Source organism: Sporisorium graminicola, chromosome SGRAM_9 (genome assembly GCF_005498985.1).
Source record: "Sporisorium graminicola strain CBS 10092 chromosome SGRAM_9, whole genome shotgun sequence".
In the NCBI taxonomy this organism is placed as follows: Eukaryota; Fungi; Basidiomycota; class Ustilaginomycetes; order Ustilaginales; family Ustilaginaceae; genus Sporisorium; species Sporisorium graminicola.
Genome location: NC_043739.1, coordinates 316872 through 332972, shown reverse-complemented (window position 1 = coordinate 332972; position 16101 = coordinate 316872). Strand labels below are relative to the sequence as shown.

At 57.7% G+C, this 16101-nt stretch overlaps 6 protein-coding genes across 6 annotated transcripts; 3 read left to right on the top strand and 3 right to left on the bottom strand.

Moving 5' to 3' along the window:
• Nucleotides 1-947: 947 nt before the first annotated feature.
• On the bottom strand, nt 948-4610 carry EX895_006491 (uncharacterized protein; the record flags this gene model as incomplete). The annotated part of the gene is made up of 1 exon (XM_029887082.1): nt 948-4610. The coding sequence occupies one exon, from the start codon at nt 4608-4610 to the stop codon at nt 948-950; it is 3663 nt and encodes a 1220-aa protein (XP_029736574.1).
• A 558-nt stretch (nt 4611-5168) lies between these two features.
• On the top strand, nt 5169-5954 carry EX895_006490 (uncharacterized protein; the record flags this gene model as incomplete). Its single annotated transcript, XM_029887081.1, has 1 exon — nt 5169-5954. One exon carries the CDS (start codon nt 5169-5171, stop codon nt 5952-5954), a length of 786 nt encoding a protein of 261 aa, XP_029736573.1.
• Nucleotides 5955-7348: 1394 nt separating this feature from the next.
• EX895_006489 (uncharacterized protein) lies at nt 7349-7834 on the top strand (the record flags this gene model as incomplete). The annotated part of the gene is made up of 1 exon (XM_029887080.1): nt 7349-7834. The coding sequence occupies one exon, from the start codon at nt 7349-7351 to the stop codon at nt 7832-7834; it is 486 nt and encodes a 161-aa protein (XP_029736572.1).
• A 150-nt stretch (nt 7835-7984) lies between these two features.
• On the bottom strand, nt 7985-9700 carry EX895_006488 (uncharacterized protein; the record flags this gene model as incomplete). The annotated part of the gene is made up of 1 exon (XM_029887079.1): nt 7985-9700. The coding sequence occupies one exon, from the start codon at nt 9698-9700 to the stop codon at nt 7985-7987; it is 1716 nt and encodes a 571-aa protein (XP_029736571.1).
• A 954-nt stretch (nt 9701-10654) lies between these two features.
• On the top strand, nt 10655-14275 carry EX895_006487 (uncharacterized protein; the record flags this gene model as incomplete). Its single annotated transcript, XM_029887078.1, has 1 exon — nt 10655-14275. The coding sequence occupies one exon, from the start codon at nt 10655-10657 to the stop codon at nt 14273-14275; it is 3621 nt and encodes a 1206-aa protein (XP_029736570.1).
• A 206-nt stretch (nt 14276-14481) lies between these two features.
• EX895_006486 (uncharacterized protein) lies at nt 14482-15398 on the bottom strand (the record flags this gene model as incomplete). Its single annotated transcript, XM_029887077.1, has 2 exons — nt 14482-14532; nt 14616-15398. The coding sequence occupies 2 exons, from the start codon at nt 15396-15398 to the stop codon at nt 14482-14484; spliced, it is 834 nt and encodes a 277-aa protein (XP_029736569.1).
• Between the last annotated feature and the right edge of the window lie 703 nt (nt 15399-16101).

Genomic DNA, 16101 nt, shown 5'->3' with positions numbered 1-16101 from the left:
GGACGAGAAGCACAGACTCCCTCCTTGAAAATGACTGAGATTTGGTGCTGTGACGCACTGACGCACCCTCGCTCGCTCTCTCGAGAGGCGCACGCCGAACTGCTTGTCGAGAATAGTGTGTGATTTTGGAAGAGGGGCCACAAGCGACACGAGGCACTTGAGCTGTGGTTACGTGCACAATCGTAGCTTTGCGAAATCCGACTTTTTTTAGCACCGGTGATGCCACACGGCTGATAACTACAATCCACCAGTGAAACAGCGAGTCCTTTCTCGGTCGTCCAATTCGTCTCTCAAGCATTGCTTCTACGCTCTATGGCCTGAAATCCGGCCAGGCTGAAGACAGGTGTACGAATGTGATCAACTAGATCGAAAGCTTCGCTGCTCCAAAGAAAACGGTATGGCCGACAGGCATCGAAAGACGTCCAAAGACGTCAGCGTTCACAGCCACCGACGACAGATTTCAACCTGCAGACAGTCGCTTTCAACTGACTTTTCTCAGCGGAGATTTTGGCCCGTCGCTCTCGCGTTGCCGTGGCTTTTCTTCTCAACTCGGGTCTGCCACTTCTTACTTTTCTAACGCTTTCCGCCAATGGGTGTGAATAGGAACATATTTTGTATTGGTGTCAACGGCGCGTCATAATCGATGATGGAGGTCGAATTCAAACGTCAGAACAACGCACGCAAGTGCCATTACCACACGACCCTTTCACCACCGCTACAGAGAAGAAGCTCGGGCCATCCAGCTTATCTAGATTGGCACCTCTCGAAACACACGCGAAGGCTTCGATTGGTTCGACACAATTATACTCTTTCATCCACCAGCATGCTGCAGACCGTTCAGCGTAGTGCTCTCAACGCGATTCAACAGATTAACGTGCCCTGGAGCTGAAAAGCATACGGGTTTCAATGGCTTGTCGAGGTCTACGTGAACAGACGCGAGAGACTAACTACTTGAGACCCATCTCCCGCAACCGGTCCCGCTTGAGTCTGCCGGGATGGTCCGGCTCGTCCTCGGGCACCATGATCTCCTGCCACACCTGGCGCAGCTGCAGCAAGTCTGTGATCGTAGCATCGCCAACACTTGCACTGGTTTTGATGCCGTTGGTGTTCGTGTTGCCACTGGCATCACATGAAGTGTCCACAAGGCTCTCTGGGCCATACTCTGAGCCGACAAAGTGGATACGGTAGATGAGACCATCCGCACACCCGACCACCACGCTCTCGTGGTCCAATTCCATCGCCATCGGGTTGCGCGCCGGTGTCGCTAGGTCGGCTGATTGCGCTTCCCACACACCTCGAATTGGAACCGTGATGGCCGAGGAGGGCTCGTCGCCGGCTGCTGTAAAAGAAGAAGCTACTTGGCTGGAAGCAGCTGTAGGAGTAGATTGGTCCGAGACAGGACCAGCTCCATGCCCATTCCCATTCACCGCAAGGGGTGCGCCATCACTTACAACACCGGCCGCCGCAAGTTGCGTCGACGTCTTGCCATGGTCAAATGGCAAACTGCTCGCGTAAAGCTTACGCTCTGCACCCGCCCGACTGCTGAACCTCGTCGACGCAACGACGCGCCGCTTTGTGGGATCCACACAGCCCACGGCGAGATCGGGCGTTTCGAGTACCGACACCACCTGCGGAGCCGTCGATAAATCCGGGGCAATGCGAGTGGCGGCCGTGCCTGCAATAGAGTCTGTGTCGGCGACCGCTGCTGCACAAGGTGTGCCACTCTCCATCTCAGCATCGTTGGCAGCCGTGGATGGGAACGATAGAGACGGTGTCGACGTAGATGTGCTGATCCTCCTTGGGGTCGATGCGCCCGATGTACGTGCGGCAGTCTCGAGATCGGCCGTGGCGATTGGCCACGGTGCAGGACCGTCGATGCGTTTCGTTGTGGGGCGAGGGCTGGGTCGCGAAGGCGTGGACAGCGCCGACGGAGACGGAGACGCAAAGGTGGACGTCGCTCCTAGCGATGCTCGACCCGCGCGCGTCGGAGTTGCACTTGTCGAGCCAGACGAGGCTGCGGCGAGCGAGCGACGCGGCCCCCTTGTCTGTCCGAATCCGCCCGTAGACGAAGTTGTGCTTGCGTTCGAATCGCGGCGAGACCTCGCAGCAACGCCAGCAGATGGTGATGTAGCTGTAGTACTGGCGTTGCTCATAGTCGAGTCGCGACGAGCACGAAGCGGGCTCAGCGTCGACCCTGCCATACCTCCTGCGTTGCTGAGCCGTGACGAAGCACTTCGACGCAGACCCTCGGCGGTGAGTGGGACCGAAGCTCCATGGGTGGGCACTACGTGCTCCTGCCACTGCAGATGCACGACGGCGTTCTTAGAGGCTACCGTCATCGTGTTACCGTGCGCAGCAAACCACTCGAGCATCGAAGAGCCGTTGGCGAGATCACCGAGGCGTGCGCCCAGCCCAAGCTCTGTGCCCCCGAGCTTGGTCAGCTGGAACTGGCCGATCATCTCTCTGCGCGGAATGCTGAAACACCGAATCATGCCGTCCACCGTCACCGCCACGAGCTTGTCGGTGTCCACCAGCGACACACCCAGCGACACATTGCTCTGCTGACCGAAGCGGACGAGTTTGGCCCCCGTCCTCCAGTCCCACACGACGATGGCTTTGTCTTGGCCAACACTGACAAGGTAGTGCTGATTGATGGCCACATGACGAATGCCACGGTTGTGACCCGAGAGCGTCTGGATGAGGTCCCAGCTCTTCATGTCCCACACCAGCACACGGCCTGTGTCATACAAGCCAGCGCAGAGAACGCTCTCGTCGAGCAAGAAGTCGAGACAGGCGATGGCCTTGGCGCGTAGCACTTTGCGGCAGAGGCCGGTGGAGATGTCCCAGACTCGAATAGTCTCGTCGTAGCTTCCTGAGACAAGCGTCTTGCGTCCTTTGAGTTTCATCGCTGTCACAAAGCCAGAATGCCCTTCGAGCTTTTGGATGGTCTGGGCAAGACCCTTAGCCCAATTTCGCTCGCGAAAGAAGAGACCTTTGACGAGAGGTTCCCAACCGTGTGGATCCGAGGGCGCGACCAGCTTGACAGGATCCGACTCCGTCAGTGCCAGTGCGTGCGAGCGCCACAGATCAGGCGTGGCGGCGAGCTCGTGCCATTTCTTGGAGACGTGGCGGCAACGGAGCAGATCTTGGATCGGAAGCTTTTCAAAGATTCTGAGCGCGACTGAGTCTGGCAAACCGCTGACAACATCGCGGGTGAGGCGCAGGTGCTTCTCGAGTGTTCTAGACATGGAGGCAATATCACCTGGAAGGCATGCGTTGAGAATGATTCCAAGCAGCTCAATGCGCAGGTGTGCTGGCAGCCTTTGAAACTCACTGCGGATGGCTTCTTCGTCAAATCCGCTGCCGCCAACAAAACTCGACGATGATGCTGTCGTAGATGACTTGGGTTGCAAGGTGGCGATATCAAAGGAAGCAGAGGTCTTTTGGTCGGCATCGCTTGGTGCTTGCTGAGGAGGCCAAGGTTCGTCGTCGTCTTCTTCACGGAAATAGACGCACGAGTGCCAGCCGAGCTCCTTGGCAGCGACAATGTTGAGCGAGCTGTCATCGACAAAGTAATTGCGTGTTTCGGGGGTAGCTTGGACAACCAGCAGTGCCGCACGGTAGTAGTCGAGCTCTGGCTTGCAGGCAAAGACGGGTACGGCGTAGTCGCAATAGACAATGCCTTCGACCTGGTCGGCGAGATCAAGGAGGCGCAGGACCCTGTCGGCGTGGTATTTGTAGGCATTGGTAAGGGCAAAGACACGGACGCGTGTGCGATCAAGGTCGGTGAGCAGCTGCTTGATCTGGTAATCAGGCTGCAAGATGTCTTCGAGTGGCAGGCTAGCATCGCATTTACGGTCGTAGTCGAGCGGATCGATCTGGTGATGCTTGACGAGACCGCGGATGGCGAGACCGTAGGTTTTGTAGTAGGTGGTGTGGAGCGTCTTTGCGTCTTGCTCGCTAAGACCCATACCATGAAAGTAGGCGCGGATGCGTTGGGCCATGAGATCGGCGATCTTGGTGCTTCGCTTGTAGAGAGTGTTGTCAATGTCGAGCCAGACAATGGCCTCGTTGGTGCGGAGGGAGGCATCAGGCAGACCAGATATGGAGCGCGGCTCAAAGCCGATTCGACTGGTGAGTACTGCAGGGTCTTCTGAGCTGATGCTTTCGTGGTTGTGTTTCTGCACAGTGGATGTGTGAGTGGAGGAGCCGTTTGTGGCTACTTTTGTAGAAGGCTTTGGATTGACGATATCTGCGGGCTTGCTTGTACGTCGAGCATCTTGACTAGATGCAGATGGAGCATTTGACGTGGCTGATGTGACTCGTTTGTTTGTAGCGCCAGCGGGTGCATGTTTCACTGCAGTGCCTGTAGATTTGCGTGGAGGCGTGGTGGATGTAGATGGAGCCAATGTAGTCTGCTTGCGGATGGGTGAGTCAATCGAGCTCGATTGTGAGGATGTCCCTGTAGCCTTGGCTTTTGCGGCAAGAGATGGTTTTGCAGACACCGTCGAAGTGCTCGCCTTCGTCGTGGCTGGCTTTGATGTCGCTGGCTTGCTAGGCTGTGAAGAGGAGGAGGCTGCTGCCTCGCGTATCGCAGATCCGACACTCATGCTTGGTTCGGTGTGGCGTGTGGCTACACCAACAGATCCTATCGAGCTCGGTCGACAGCAAAAACTGGGTAGCGGGTGCCCGCTCCGCGAAAGATCGGGATGTTGAAGGAGCGAGAGGTGGTGATCAACAAGAAGAAACAAACGTGGGCGCGCGTGTCTTTTCTCTCTCGCTCTCAAAATTGCAAGGCCTGTGCGCTACTGCTCAGTTCAGTTTCCAGGCAGGTTCGGTGAATTTAGCACAAAGACCAACACGGCTCTCGGCTGCTGCTGCTGCTGCTGCTGCTGCTGTGACATGTGGAAACAAGACGACCCTTTTCGCTTGTTCTGCGCTTTCTAACGGCTTCCAACACGGCCAATTTGTGTGTCATGTGGAGGTTTTACCCCGCTTCCCAGAGGCACGAGGACAAGAGCAGCAGCAGCAGCACGCTATGAATGCTTGCTCTTGTGTTTGCTTCGCTCGAGCAAGTAGAACCTGAGCGAATCTGACCGTCTTGACTCTCGACCACCATCCACAAAAAGCATAGCATCCCATAGCTGCGCAAAACAAAACCCATCAACATGGCATCTACATCTCTGTCCATCTTTGTCGTCGGAGGACACGGTAAGGTGGCGCTTCACTTTACCCGTCTCGCCGCTGCTCGCGGACACAAGGTGTTCAGCTTGATCCGTCAGCCTGAGCACGCTTCCGACTTGCCTACTGGTCCTTCTGCCGATGCAGTCCAGCCTGTGATTGCCTCGCTCGAGCACGCGTCCATCTCGGACATTGCCTCCCTGTTCACCAAGTACTCGCCCAACGTCATCCTCTTCAGCGCAGGTGCGGGCGGTAAGGGAGGTGTCGAGCGCACCAAGGCCGTCGACGAGCAGGGTGCTATCAAGGTGTTTGATGCTATTGAGCAGAGCGGTATCGCCAAGTCACCAGATTTCCGCCGCTTCCTCCTCGTTTCCGCCATCGATGTGCGTGACAAGACCAAGCCGCCTCCTTCGTGGTATCAAAAGGCCGATCTAGAGCGCTCCGAAAAGACTCGCAGTGCCATTGGCGCCTATATGGATGCAAAGTATGCGGCAGACAAGAACCTTTCAGGAAGGAGCTCGTTCCCGTGGTTCGTGCTTCGTCCCGGTGGTCTCCTCGATGAGCCTGCGACAGGCAAAGTTGCTTTGGGCGTTCATCAGAGCCTCGTCCACTCGATTCCGCGCGAAGACGTTGCGGCTACCCTTCTCGAGGTCGCTCAGCTCCCTAAGGGTCAAGGAGACGGACTGATGCTCGACTTGCTTGCTGGAGACAAGGATATTCCCACTTCCGTCAAAGAGGCTGTCGAACGAGGTCGCACCGACTTCGAGGGCTGAACTTAGGTCATGGAGCCTTTGCAGAAATCCTGACTCCATGTGCATGACTTCGGAGATCCCCATTCCAGCTCGACGCCGCGCTCGCATAACCATGTGCCCTGCTGTGCTCCCAATGTAGCCTGTTCTTGTGAACACGTCGGCTGTAAAGAGCTTGCTCTGGTCGAGCGTCAAGTCTGTGGTGGGCGCAATTTTGGTGGAAACTTGCTCCATTTCGAGCTCGTACCTCCGTTCGTGTGCATCTTGCCGTGGGCTTAGGTTTCTCTTGGCGGGACCGTCTATCAACTGCCGTGACCCGCTTGCCTCCCACTTGGACCCGCTGGGACCTTCACGGAATCTCCGACTCGTCCCTACTTTATGTCGGCTCTTGCTGCAAAGTTCAAGGCCGAGAATCGACTGAGCCTCTTGTCAACAGACTAATTCAGCTCAGCTTGACACGAGACGGCCTGCCCGTCGCCCACACGAGGTGGCACGGTTACCACTCTCCCAGCACGGTCACACTCGAGAAGCACAGATGTGATTCCTCCTTCCCATCTGAATGTGCATCAGCTGAGTATATATACAATTTAGGCAGCGGTATGGCTGTGTGCCCTTCTAAATGGATTGCATCGTCTGCCTCCCTCGTCCCCTCTGATCCTCTTAGCGATCGTCCTGCCCCTTCACTGCAGTGCGCACGCCACGTCTGCGCGTCATGCTTTCCTTCTCCTACCTTCCGACGTTGTGCGCCGTCTTGATACTTCTCTCGACTGCTGCTCGAGAAGCACCCATCGCAGACGGGAGTCGCCATAGGATTGAGCTCAAGGAGCAATGCCAAGCTCCCAAGACTTTGTCCGCCGATCCGCTCTCCGGCTGTCCCAGAGGAACCGTCTTCGTGAGCCAAGAACATCCAAAGGCAGATTACAGGACTATCAACGCTGCAGTGTCTGCTCTGTAAGTGCAACAAGGACGCGTGACGACGGCCATTTACATTTACCGCACACCACCACCTGAGCTCACACATCTAGTTCACCTGCCACCCGACAGACCTGGCGACGGAAGCACGCGAACAGTGCTGATCGATGAAGGCGTGTACTACGACGCGTGCGCATGTGGCAGTCCTCGTACGTCAATCAGAGCGACCCGCAGGAAACCCTCCGTAACTGCGACGCAGTGGTGCTCGGCGTCGGCACGAGCGCGCCCCTCGGCAGCTCGGACTTTAAGGCATACAACATCGACTTTGTGCAGCGCCAATTTTTTGAAGGCGAGGAGGTGACGCAGTACCAGCTGGGGCCGGCGGCGGCGCTGTGCGTGCAGTGCAGCAACGCGTCATTCTATCGTTGCGGCTTCTCGAGTACTAGGACACGCTGTATGTGGGAGATGGATCCCAGGCATTTTTCTTTGCGTCGATTGTACGCGGGATGACGGACCAGCTGTACGGTTCTGGCAAGGCGTGGTTCGAACACGTCAAGCTGCTCTCGCGTGCCTGTGGCGGCGGCATCACCGCGTGGAGGAGCGACCCCAGGGATCCAAACGCCGGGGTATACATCAGCAACTCCGAAATCGACCGCTCGTACGACGCCAGCACCCTCAAAGACCTCACCGTCAGATGCCACCTCGGCCGTCCCTGGGACGTACGTTCGCATACCACGTACCTCAACACGTCCATGTCCGACATCATCGCCCCCGCCGGCTTCAAATTCTGGGGCAAATCCCAGTCCAACTTCGACCCCACCCTCACCAGGTTCGCGGATTACGCCTCGTCCGGGCCCGGAGGCGATCTGAGCATGAGAAACCTTACGCTGGAACACATCTTGACCGAGCACGAGGCGAAACGGATCACCTACAGAAAGGTCTTTGGCGGCTCTACGCCTTGGATCGACTCCAAGCCTTTTCAGCAGTGGTGAAAGGAGGCTTCCTCCCCACCCTCAGCAAAGCTTTCTCTACGCTCATGACCCACATTGCACACTGTGCGCTTTCGCCGCGCTTGTTGATGCTCGTTAATGATTGCTACGACAACGGTTTGAATGAATACATCACCTTGATCAGCTTGTCTTTCAGCGCCTCTTGCCCAACACCTTGATCGCGCTGGCCTTGATGACGTTCGCCGCCTTCTCCATCTCCTTCTTGGTGAATGCCGTGCTGACAGCAACCCGGATATTGGGTCTTGACTCCGGCGCCACTTCGAGCACCTTGGGATTGATGCTGGGCAGCCTCTTCATCCTCGAGATAAAGATGCCATGCTCCAATGCATCGTCTACAATCGCCTGCAGCAAACGCATCTGCTCATCCACCGACAAATCGTGTTCCTGCGGACCCGCAGCAGCAATGCGCTTACCGTCGTTGCTGTAGGCCAACGTCAAGCTAACATCGCCCACAGCAAGACTGTTCTTACCCTTGTCGAATTTGTCCAGGGGCGTATCGGGATGGCGATCGGTCTTGCTTCGGACCTGGATGTGTACCAGCGGGCTGCGTGGATCGCTCGAAATGCGCAGCGACTCGACGTGGTCCAAGACGGAGCGGAAGGCCTTGACATTGTCGTGCAGGTTGGACAGGATGGACGGCTGCGAGATCATATACGACAGAGCGGTGCTGGCAGCCACAGCGAGCATGGCAGGTAATGCGGCAGAAAACACGAACGAGGTACCGTTGATGCGCTGGTGGAAGACAACTTCATCTGAGCCGGCGCAGAAGCCACCGGCAGCACCGAGCGTGTTGGCCATGGAGCCGACAAGGATTTCGACGTCAGACGCGGGGAGGTTGTAGAGCTCGGTGAGGCCGCGACCCGTGGCACCGACGGTACCAAAACTGATGCTCTCGTCGAGAATCAGGCGGAACTTGTAGCGCTTCTTGAGCTCTTGGATCTTAGGCAGGTCAATCAGGGCACCATCTGCCTCAAAGATGCCTTCCGTCACAATGAAGCGGCGGGTGAGCGGACCGTTTCGGCGCTTGGTATCGCGCTTGACCTGCTCCAGCGTGGCTGCGAGAGAATCGATGTCGTTGTGGTCGTACCAGTAGACGGTCGAGCGCGAGATCTGAATGCCCTTTTGGATGGCGTAGTTGACACCGCGGTCGGCGACGATGATGTCTCCACGTTTGGAAAATGCAGGAATGACAGACGAGATGGTGCTGAAACCTTGGCTGTAGATTATAGCCTTTTGTGTGCCGAGGAAGCGTGCAATATCGTTCTCGAGCTGCATGTGCACATCGATAGTACCGTAGAAACCGGGCGGCGAGCAACTTCCTACGCCGTAGTTTCGAAGTGTCTCGATGGCCTTGTCCTTGACAGCTTGGTGACCAGCGAGATCGGTGAAGTTGTAGATGGAGAGGTTCATGACCTGCGTGGGCTTGCCAGCATTGTGAGAGGCGAGGCTGATCTTGGGCTTGCTGCTAGCACCTCCGATGATAGTGGGGATCGAAGCGAGCTCTCGTGATTCTGCGGGGGTCAGCGGGGCACACAGCGGCTCGGGCTTGAATTCGGCGACGAGGTCGTCGATCTCTCTTGCTGAGAGATTGACAAAGTTCTTGCCGCTGGCACCACTGCGTGTCCTGCTCTGCAGCACGGTCCTGAGGGCAAAGAGGACGAGGAAGAGCTCCAGGAGCGATCGAATGGGGTCGTTCTGGTAGCTGCTGGCGACGTAGCGCGCGATGATGGCGCTCCCTGGCACCTTTTTGAAGTTCTCGGCGGCCCAGTTGACGGCAGCCTGGAAGTACTCGGTGGATGCCGAGACTGCCGCCGATGCATGCTCGGAAGGAACGGTGTCCGCAACCATGATGGAGAAGGATCTTGCTGCTGATGGCCGTGGCTTGAGGAAGAAGTGAAGCAAGGGCCCCTACTCGAGTCTCCAGTGCGTCCGAGTGCGTTGCGAGGTTGGGTGTGTGTGCGTGTAAAGGACAAGTGGAAAGAAAGGTCCAGTGTCGGCTAAGTGTAAATCAAACAAACGCTGAACTCGGTATTCGGCTCTGTGCCAAAAGCTTACACCCTTTCGTTACACCCTTTCGACGCCGCACCTCGTGGATCTCGTTTGCCGTGTGCTGTCCGTGTGGGTGTTGCTTGCTTCTCGTCACGCGTTTGCGCTTTCCGTTAGCGGGCAAGTCGATCCGCGGTCTTCATCAACCGACCATAGAAATGCCGAGGATGTCGAGTCGGTTGATGCTCACAACAGCCTCAACGCGAAAAAAAGCACAAGACTCGTTCCCGTCGTTCATTCGGCCGGTGATCGATGATTTGGATGGAATTCGAGCCGTTCCTCTCCCGTTCTCGATGAAATATCTTCTTTCGCGCGACTGTTCCCTTCTCCACTAACCAACTGCACCCTGCACCACCGGCAGCAACAGCATTCCACCCGCTTGCTTCCTTCGCAGTCCCGTAGCCCCGTCGAGGCCTCTGCTACCTTCCGCTGCATCCCGGGCGTCATCCTAAACCCCTGTGGATCCATCCTGTTGATCCATCCATCCGCTCGTTCTCGTACCCACTTTTGCAGGTGCGCGTGCTGCTGGCCGCCATCCACCTAGGCCACCATCCCCGCGTTGGAAGATTTCCTCGTCTACCTACCACGCTCTTTGTAGGCTGTTGACGCGCTGAACGGATTCCTTGGCTCCTTTCGAGACTGTTGCGCTCGTGTCGTTCCTGGACTCGAACTCTAAACGCGCTTCTTGGCAAGGCCGTCTGAGCGCACCTCTGTCCGACCACATCCATTCGTTTGAACGGACGACACAATCGCAACATGTCGGATCACCAGAACCCGGATCAGCCGCTTCAGGAGCTGGCCACCGCCGCCCAGCTTGACGAAGAACTCGAGCAGCAGCAGCAAAAGGAGCTCGAACAGCGTCAACAGCTCCTCCAGCAGCAGCAGCAAGCTGAAATCGAAGCACGCCGTCAAGCAGGGGCGCTCGTAGCAACAGATGCTCAGAATCATACTTCCACATCAACAGACGCACAATCTGAGCACGCTTCCCTCTTGCCCACCTCGGCGGAGCCCACCTCCGAGCAACTCGCAGCCAGCTCTCTTGGCGACGTTGATGCTGTCATTGCTGCCGCCGTCAACGCGTCCAAGCAGCACGCCGAACAGGAACGTCTTCAAGAGGAGCAGCGCGCTGCCAACGAGCGCAACCAAGCGACTGCTTCCACCTCGATGGACATCGACACCGACTACCACGCACAGAACGCCGAGTCCAGCCACGGGCAGTCCGACATTGATCCTGCCGCTGCTGCCGCCCATGCAGCTAAACCAAGTGACCAAGCTTCCACCGTCGCAGCCGACGAGTCCATGCAGCAAGACCCAGACGCCTCCATCATGACCGACGCCGGCGCCGCCGCCGACACCTCCACGACCAACATCACTCCATCAACCCCTAAGCCGAAGAAGGAGCGCGCAAAACCCAAACCTCGTTCCAAATCTGCAACCAAGATCACGCGTTTCCGCAAGATTACCAGCTGTCTCCAATGCCGAGAGAAGAAGCAAAAGTGCGACCGCGTCAAGCCTGTCTGCGGAAATTGCCGCGAGAATCCCACCGACGATCCTTGCCACTACGTTGATGACCGCAAACGTCCCGGCTCGGACGACGAGGACGCCGCTGCCGATACATCAATAGGCTCGCCCATGGTGCGCAAGCGAAAGGAGCCCGAAGACGTCTCCCTCCAAAGCCCCGCTAGTGGCCGCGTCTTCAAGCGCGCCGACTTTCCACGCGTCAACGACCGTCGACAGGCACTCATGCTCCAAACGCGTCGCGACATGGTCGAGAAGCTCGAAGACGTCGGCCGCGATCGTTCGCGCGACTTCAACACGCGTGTCAATGCTGCCCGTGCCGCCGCCATCGCCGACGTGCTGTTCGAAAGCGCCATCACCCTTCCCTCCGCAGACGAGATCTCGGCGTTGCTATACACGTATAAGACGCAGGTCGAACCCTTTGTCAATGTAGTCGTGATCGACATCAACATCGCACGCATCCAGAGCTTTCTCCGATGGTGGCATTCCAAGCCCACCACCATGCCGACCGACCCTCCGCTGGTGCCCTTATTGCTCGTAGTTCTCGCCCTGACCCTCCAGGTCAAGCGCAACTCGCCTGAGTTTGAACGGCACAACCTCAAGAACTTTGCGCCCATTCCCGGCATCGAGTGCTCCGACGAGCGCACGCTGCTCAGCGTCGCCGGTCACTGCATCGATGCGCTTCAGATCGCTTGCCCCTCGGCATGGTCCAGCGCCTTCCAGGCCCCCATTGACCTCACTAAGGCTTCTCTGCTCCGCGGTATCTGGCACCTCAACGAGCTCAACCTGCAGTTTGCAGGCACATGCTTTGCGCTCACCACACGCCTCGCTCATGCCGCCGGTCTCCATCGCGATCCCGAGCACTGGTCAGGGATGCGCATCGAGGAAGCGCAGGCGCGCAGGAATCTGTGGTGGAACATCGTCTTTTTCGAAGTGGCTCACGCTCACCGCATCGGCCAGCCACCGTGTCTCACTCATGAAGGCTTCGATACCCGATACCCCGACGACTACGGCGCCCTTTACGCCATGTACGAGCGTGCTGGTCTGGCTGACCCGGACCCGAGCCGCATCATCCTCCCGCCCGGAGCCACTGTTTTGGTGCCGCGTGTGCCGAGCCAGACCAACTTTGACTATCACTGGGCCCGCTTCCGAATCTACCACATCTTCCTACGTCAGAGCCAGCAACTCTTCCGCTTTGGTATCTCGTCGCCACCCGACCCCAACCTCAACGATGAGTACGCAAAATGGCGCGACACCTTGCCCGAGAGACTCAAGCTGCACTTCGAGCGACGGTCGAAAGGCTCCGTCCGACCCAGCAACGAGCTGCTGGCGCAAGTGGCAGCCCAGTCGTTTGACAACCGCGTCTACGATCCCAAAATCACTGAGGAGGTGCAAGACTACCAGCAGGGGTACAGTCTCGAGTTCATGTACCATCAGTGCATGATTACGCTGCACCGCCCTTACATTGACGAGCAAGGCGCTTGGAAACCGCCCGAGTCGGTACAAAAGTCGCTTGAGGTGTGTCTGCATTCGGCCGAGGCGCTCATCAACACGGTCGAGGACGTGCTCGCCGTGATCCCCGCCAACAGCATGTACAATCAGTGCGCCTACTTTGCCTTCAACGCCGGTCTCATCCTGGCGATTCACTGCAAGCTCGACCCGAGCTCGCAAGTGCATCGACCTCACATTCAGAAGGCGCTTGACCTGTTGGACACGCTCTCGGGCATGGCGAGGCTCAACAATGTCGCGGAGCAGGCGGGTCGATACAGCTCGACTCTCAAGCAGATGCTGCACGGCATCGGCGGCGATCTTGCCGCACTGGCGACGAGCAAAGCAGTAGCCTCCTCGTCGTCTTCAGCAGCAGCAACCGAGCATCAGAACGGCAACACCAACGGCGACAGTGCTGGCGCTGGCGAGGATAGGAACGAGGCAGCAGCCGCTGATTCGCGCGATGCTGCCATCCTCGGCGCTCTCGACCCTTCGTTGGGCGGAGAGGCGGCAAAAGATGGCAGCGATGCCAACGCGCGCACCGATGTGGATGGAGGACCGGACCGCATACCTGCTTTCCTGCTTCCGTTTGTCGGCCTGCCCACGGATCCCAACCACCTTGGCCCGCAGACGAGTAACTCGTTCTGGAGCGAGTCGCTGCTCGACCGGCCTCTTGTCGGTGTTCCCGTCGCCTATCCCGTCGGCTTTGGCCAGGGCACACTAGCCAATGCGGAGCAGCAGAACGGCAGCAGCAGCAGTTGGTCCTCATCTGCACCGCAGCACCAAGGCGAAACCGACGCAATCCACGCTAACGCAGACGCAGCCGGTGGTGGCGAGCAGCAAACGCCATCACAAGCGCTCGAGGCTGGTCTCAACTCGGAGACGACTGGTGCTACCTCTGCTACGGATGGCGGCGATGCTGGAACGGGCGAAGCTTCTGCGGACGCATACAACCTGTACGAGCTGTTGGGAGGTCGTGCTCTGGCATCGGAAATGCCCGATCGACCCATGTCATTCTCGCAGCACTACAACCACCAGAACCCAGCACGAGGTGACCAGGCTTCGTCGGCATCGTACCGCACCTACGTGCAGAACTCACTTGCGCGCACGTACGATCAGCAGCAGCAGCAACAGAGTGCGGAGGGCAAAGTCGACGGTGAGAGCGGCGACAAGGCGGAGAACGGGCTTGTTGGCGCGGAGGCCATGCCTAGCGAGACGGCGCTCAACGCGGTAGCTGCTGCGGCGGCTGCGGCGGCTGAAGCGGAAGCCGAGGGGAAGGAAGGACTCGACCCGTCGGCGCAGGGTAATAACCTGGCTGGTATGTGGTATGCTTGGGAAAATTTCTCCCAGATGCTCAACAACCGGCAGTAAACACAGATGGCACGAGTTCGAGTGCTTTTGTATTCTTGGTTGTTGTTGGGTTTTCAGGTGCAATTGGCGTCACAGATCTGTACCATTATTCCGCTCCGTTCAGGTTTTTTCCAGGATGTATTCAAAGGTTCCCTCCTCGGTGTGTGATCCTAAGTGTTGTCGTGTTATCTCGGTGTAAGGGATGCGGAAGGAGACGAGCGCAGGTTTCAAGCCTTGATGAGGCGGCCGATGGCGTGGGGGAACAAGTCGGCAGAGGTCTGGCCGTTCCATCGGATGTCAAAAAGGTGTCAGCTACTGCTCTGTTTTCCCACAGCGGGACGTTGGGTCTCGGTGAACGTACCTCGTAAAGGGGTCTCTGGATCTCGACGTGTTTCCAGCCGCCAATTGCACTGAGCCAATCGCCCGAATCGCGGTTGAGTTTGCAGCCACCGAAGTTGAAGCTCCAAATCGGGGCCCAGAGGTTCTGAATCAATCTGGCCAACGTATGCTTGCTAGCGACGTGTTCGAAGAGGATGATCTGGCCGCCCGGTTTGAGCAGGCTCTGCAAGTACTTCAGGTGTGCTTTCGGGTCGGGAATTGAGCAGAGCACTTGGAACAGGACCACCGTGTCGAGCGAGCCCGGCTCAATCCCCGCCTGCACGAGTTTCGGTCGACTGTCCGCATCCAAGCCGGCCGCAATCACCGTGCTCTTCCCCGCCAGCCCGACAGCCTGCAGCTTGGCCACCAGCTGCCGACGCAGCGGCTCGTACGGTTCCAGACAGAACAGCCGTTCGATCTTGGCCTCGTCATAGTGCCCCACCGAGTCCCCCGCACCCGCACCGATCTCCAACACGCGTCCATACGCCGACTGCAACAGCGGCCGCTTCACATCGACATACATCTCGTCCGCCGTCTTGAGCACCGCACCGAAGCCGTTGGCAAAGATGAGTCGTTTCCAATGGAAAGGGTTGATCCAGTTGATAGGGTTCGGGTGGCGAAGTTGATCAAGGAGCGCAGGAGGAAATCCGCTGATGTAGAGCTTGGCAGTGATGAGCACGGGCGCGAGGTTGCAGGTGACAAACTCGAGGAGGGAAGGCGCACGCGCGGGCTTGGAGTGAAGTTCGCCGGGATTGGATTTGGACATAGTGTCTGAAGTGCAAGACTGGGTTGAAGGGAGATGGTGGTTGGGGAGCAACGATGTGGGCGGGAACAGAGCAGCGTGTATAAATGCGAACGACAGCTCGGCAGGCCGCAGCAACAATGCCCGTGAGGGACCGTGCCAAAAAAGCCACCTTCTCACACGACTCGCCTGGCGCGTATTTCGACAGCTTCCGTTGTCGAACCTTGAATTGAGTTGAAGTTCAGGCTTCGGGCTGCGGAAGCCGCAACTTTCCAGGCCTCAATTCGGTTCCTGGACCGTGTTGCTTTCGGTTCCCGTGACAGCAAACGCTTGCACCTCTTCCCTGCTCTCGTCAGCCAACGATGTGTAAGAAGCGACAGAGCATATATGTAAATCTTTGTGATTTGGACCGGCACACGACATACGAGTCCTGCATAGACAGCATGATACGTTGACAGTGCACTGTGCCTGTGAAACTAACAAACGCCAAGTACTGCCAATAACAACGAATGTAAAGGGTCGAGTGGGTGAGGTACAGCCCATCCACGCAAGGCAAGCGAGTCCATAGGTATGCCTTCCCGCAGCCTCTTCTTGTCCACGTGCCCCTTGTTTTCTGCTCCAGCTCGCGCAAATGCACGTCATCCGCCACTTGAGACGTCCAGCTGACTGTCTCTGGCCCCCGCATGTGTTCCTCTTGGTGCGTGCTATGCCTGGTGACCACGGCAGC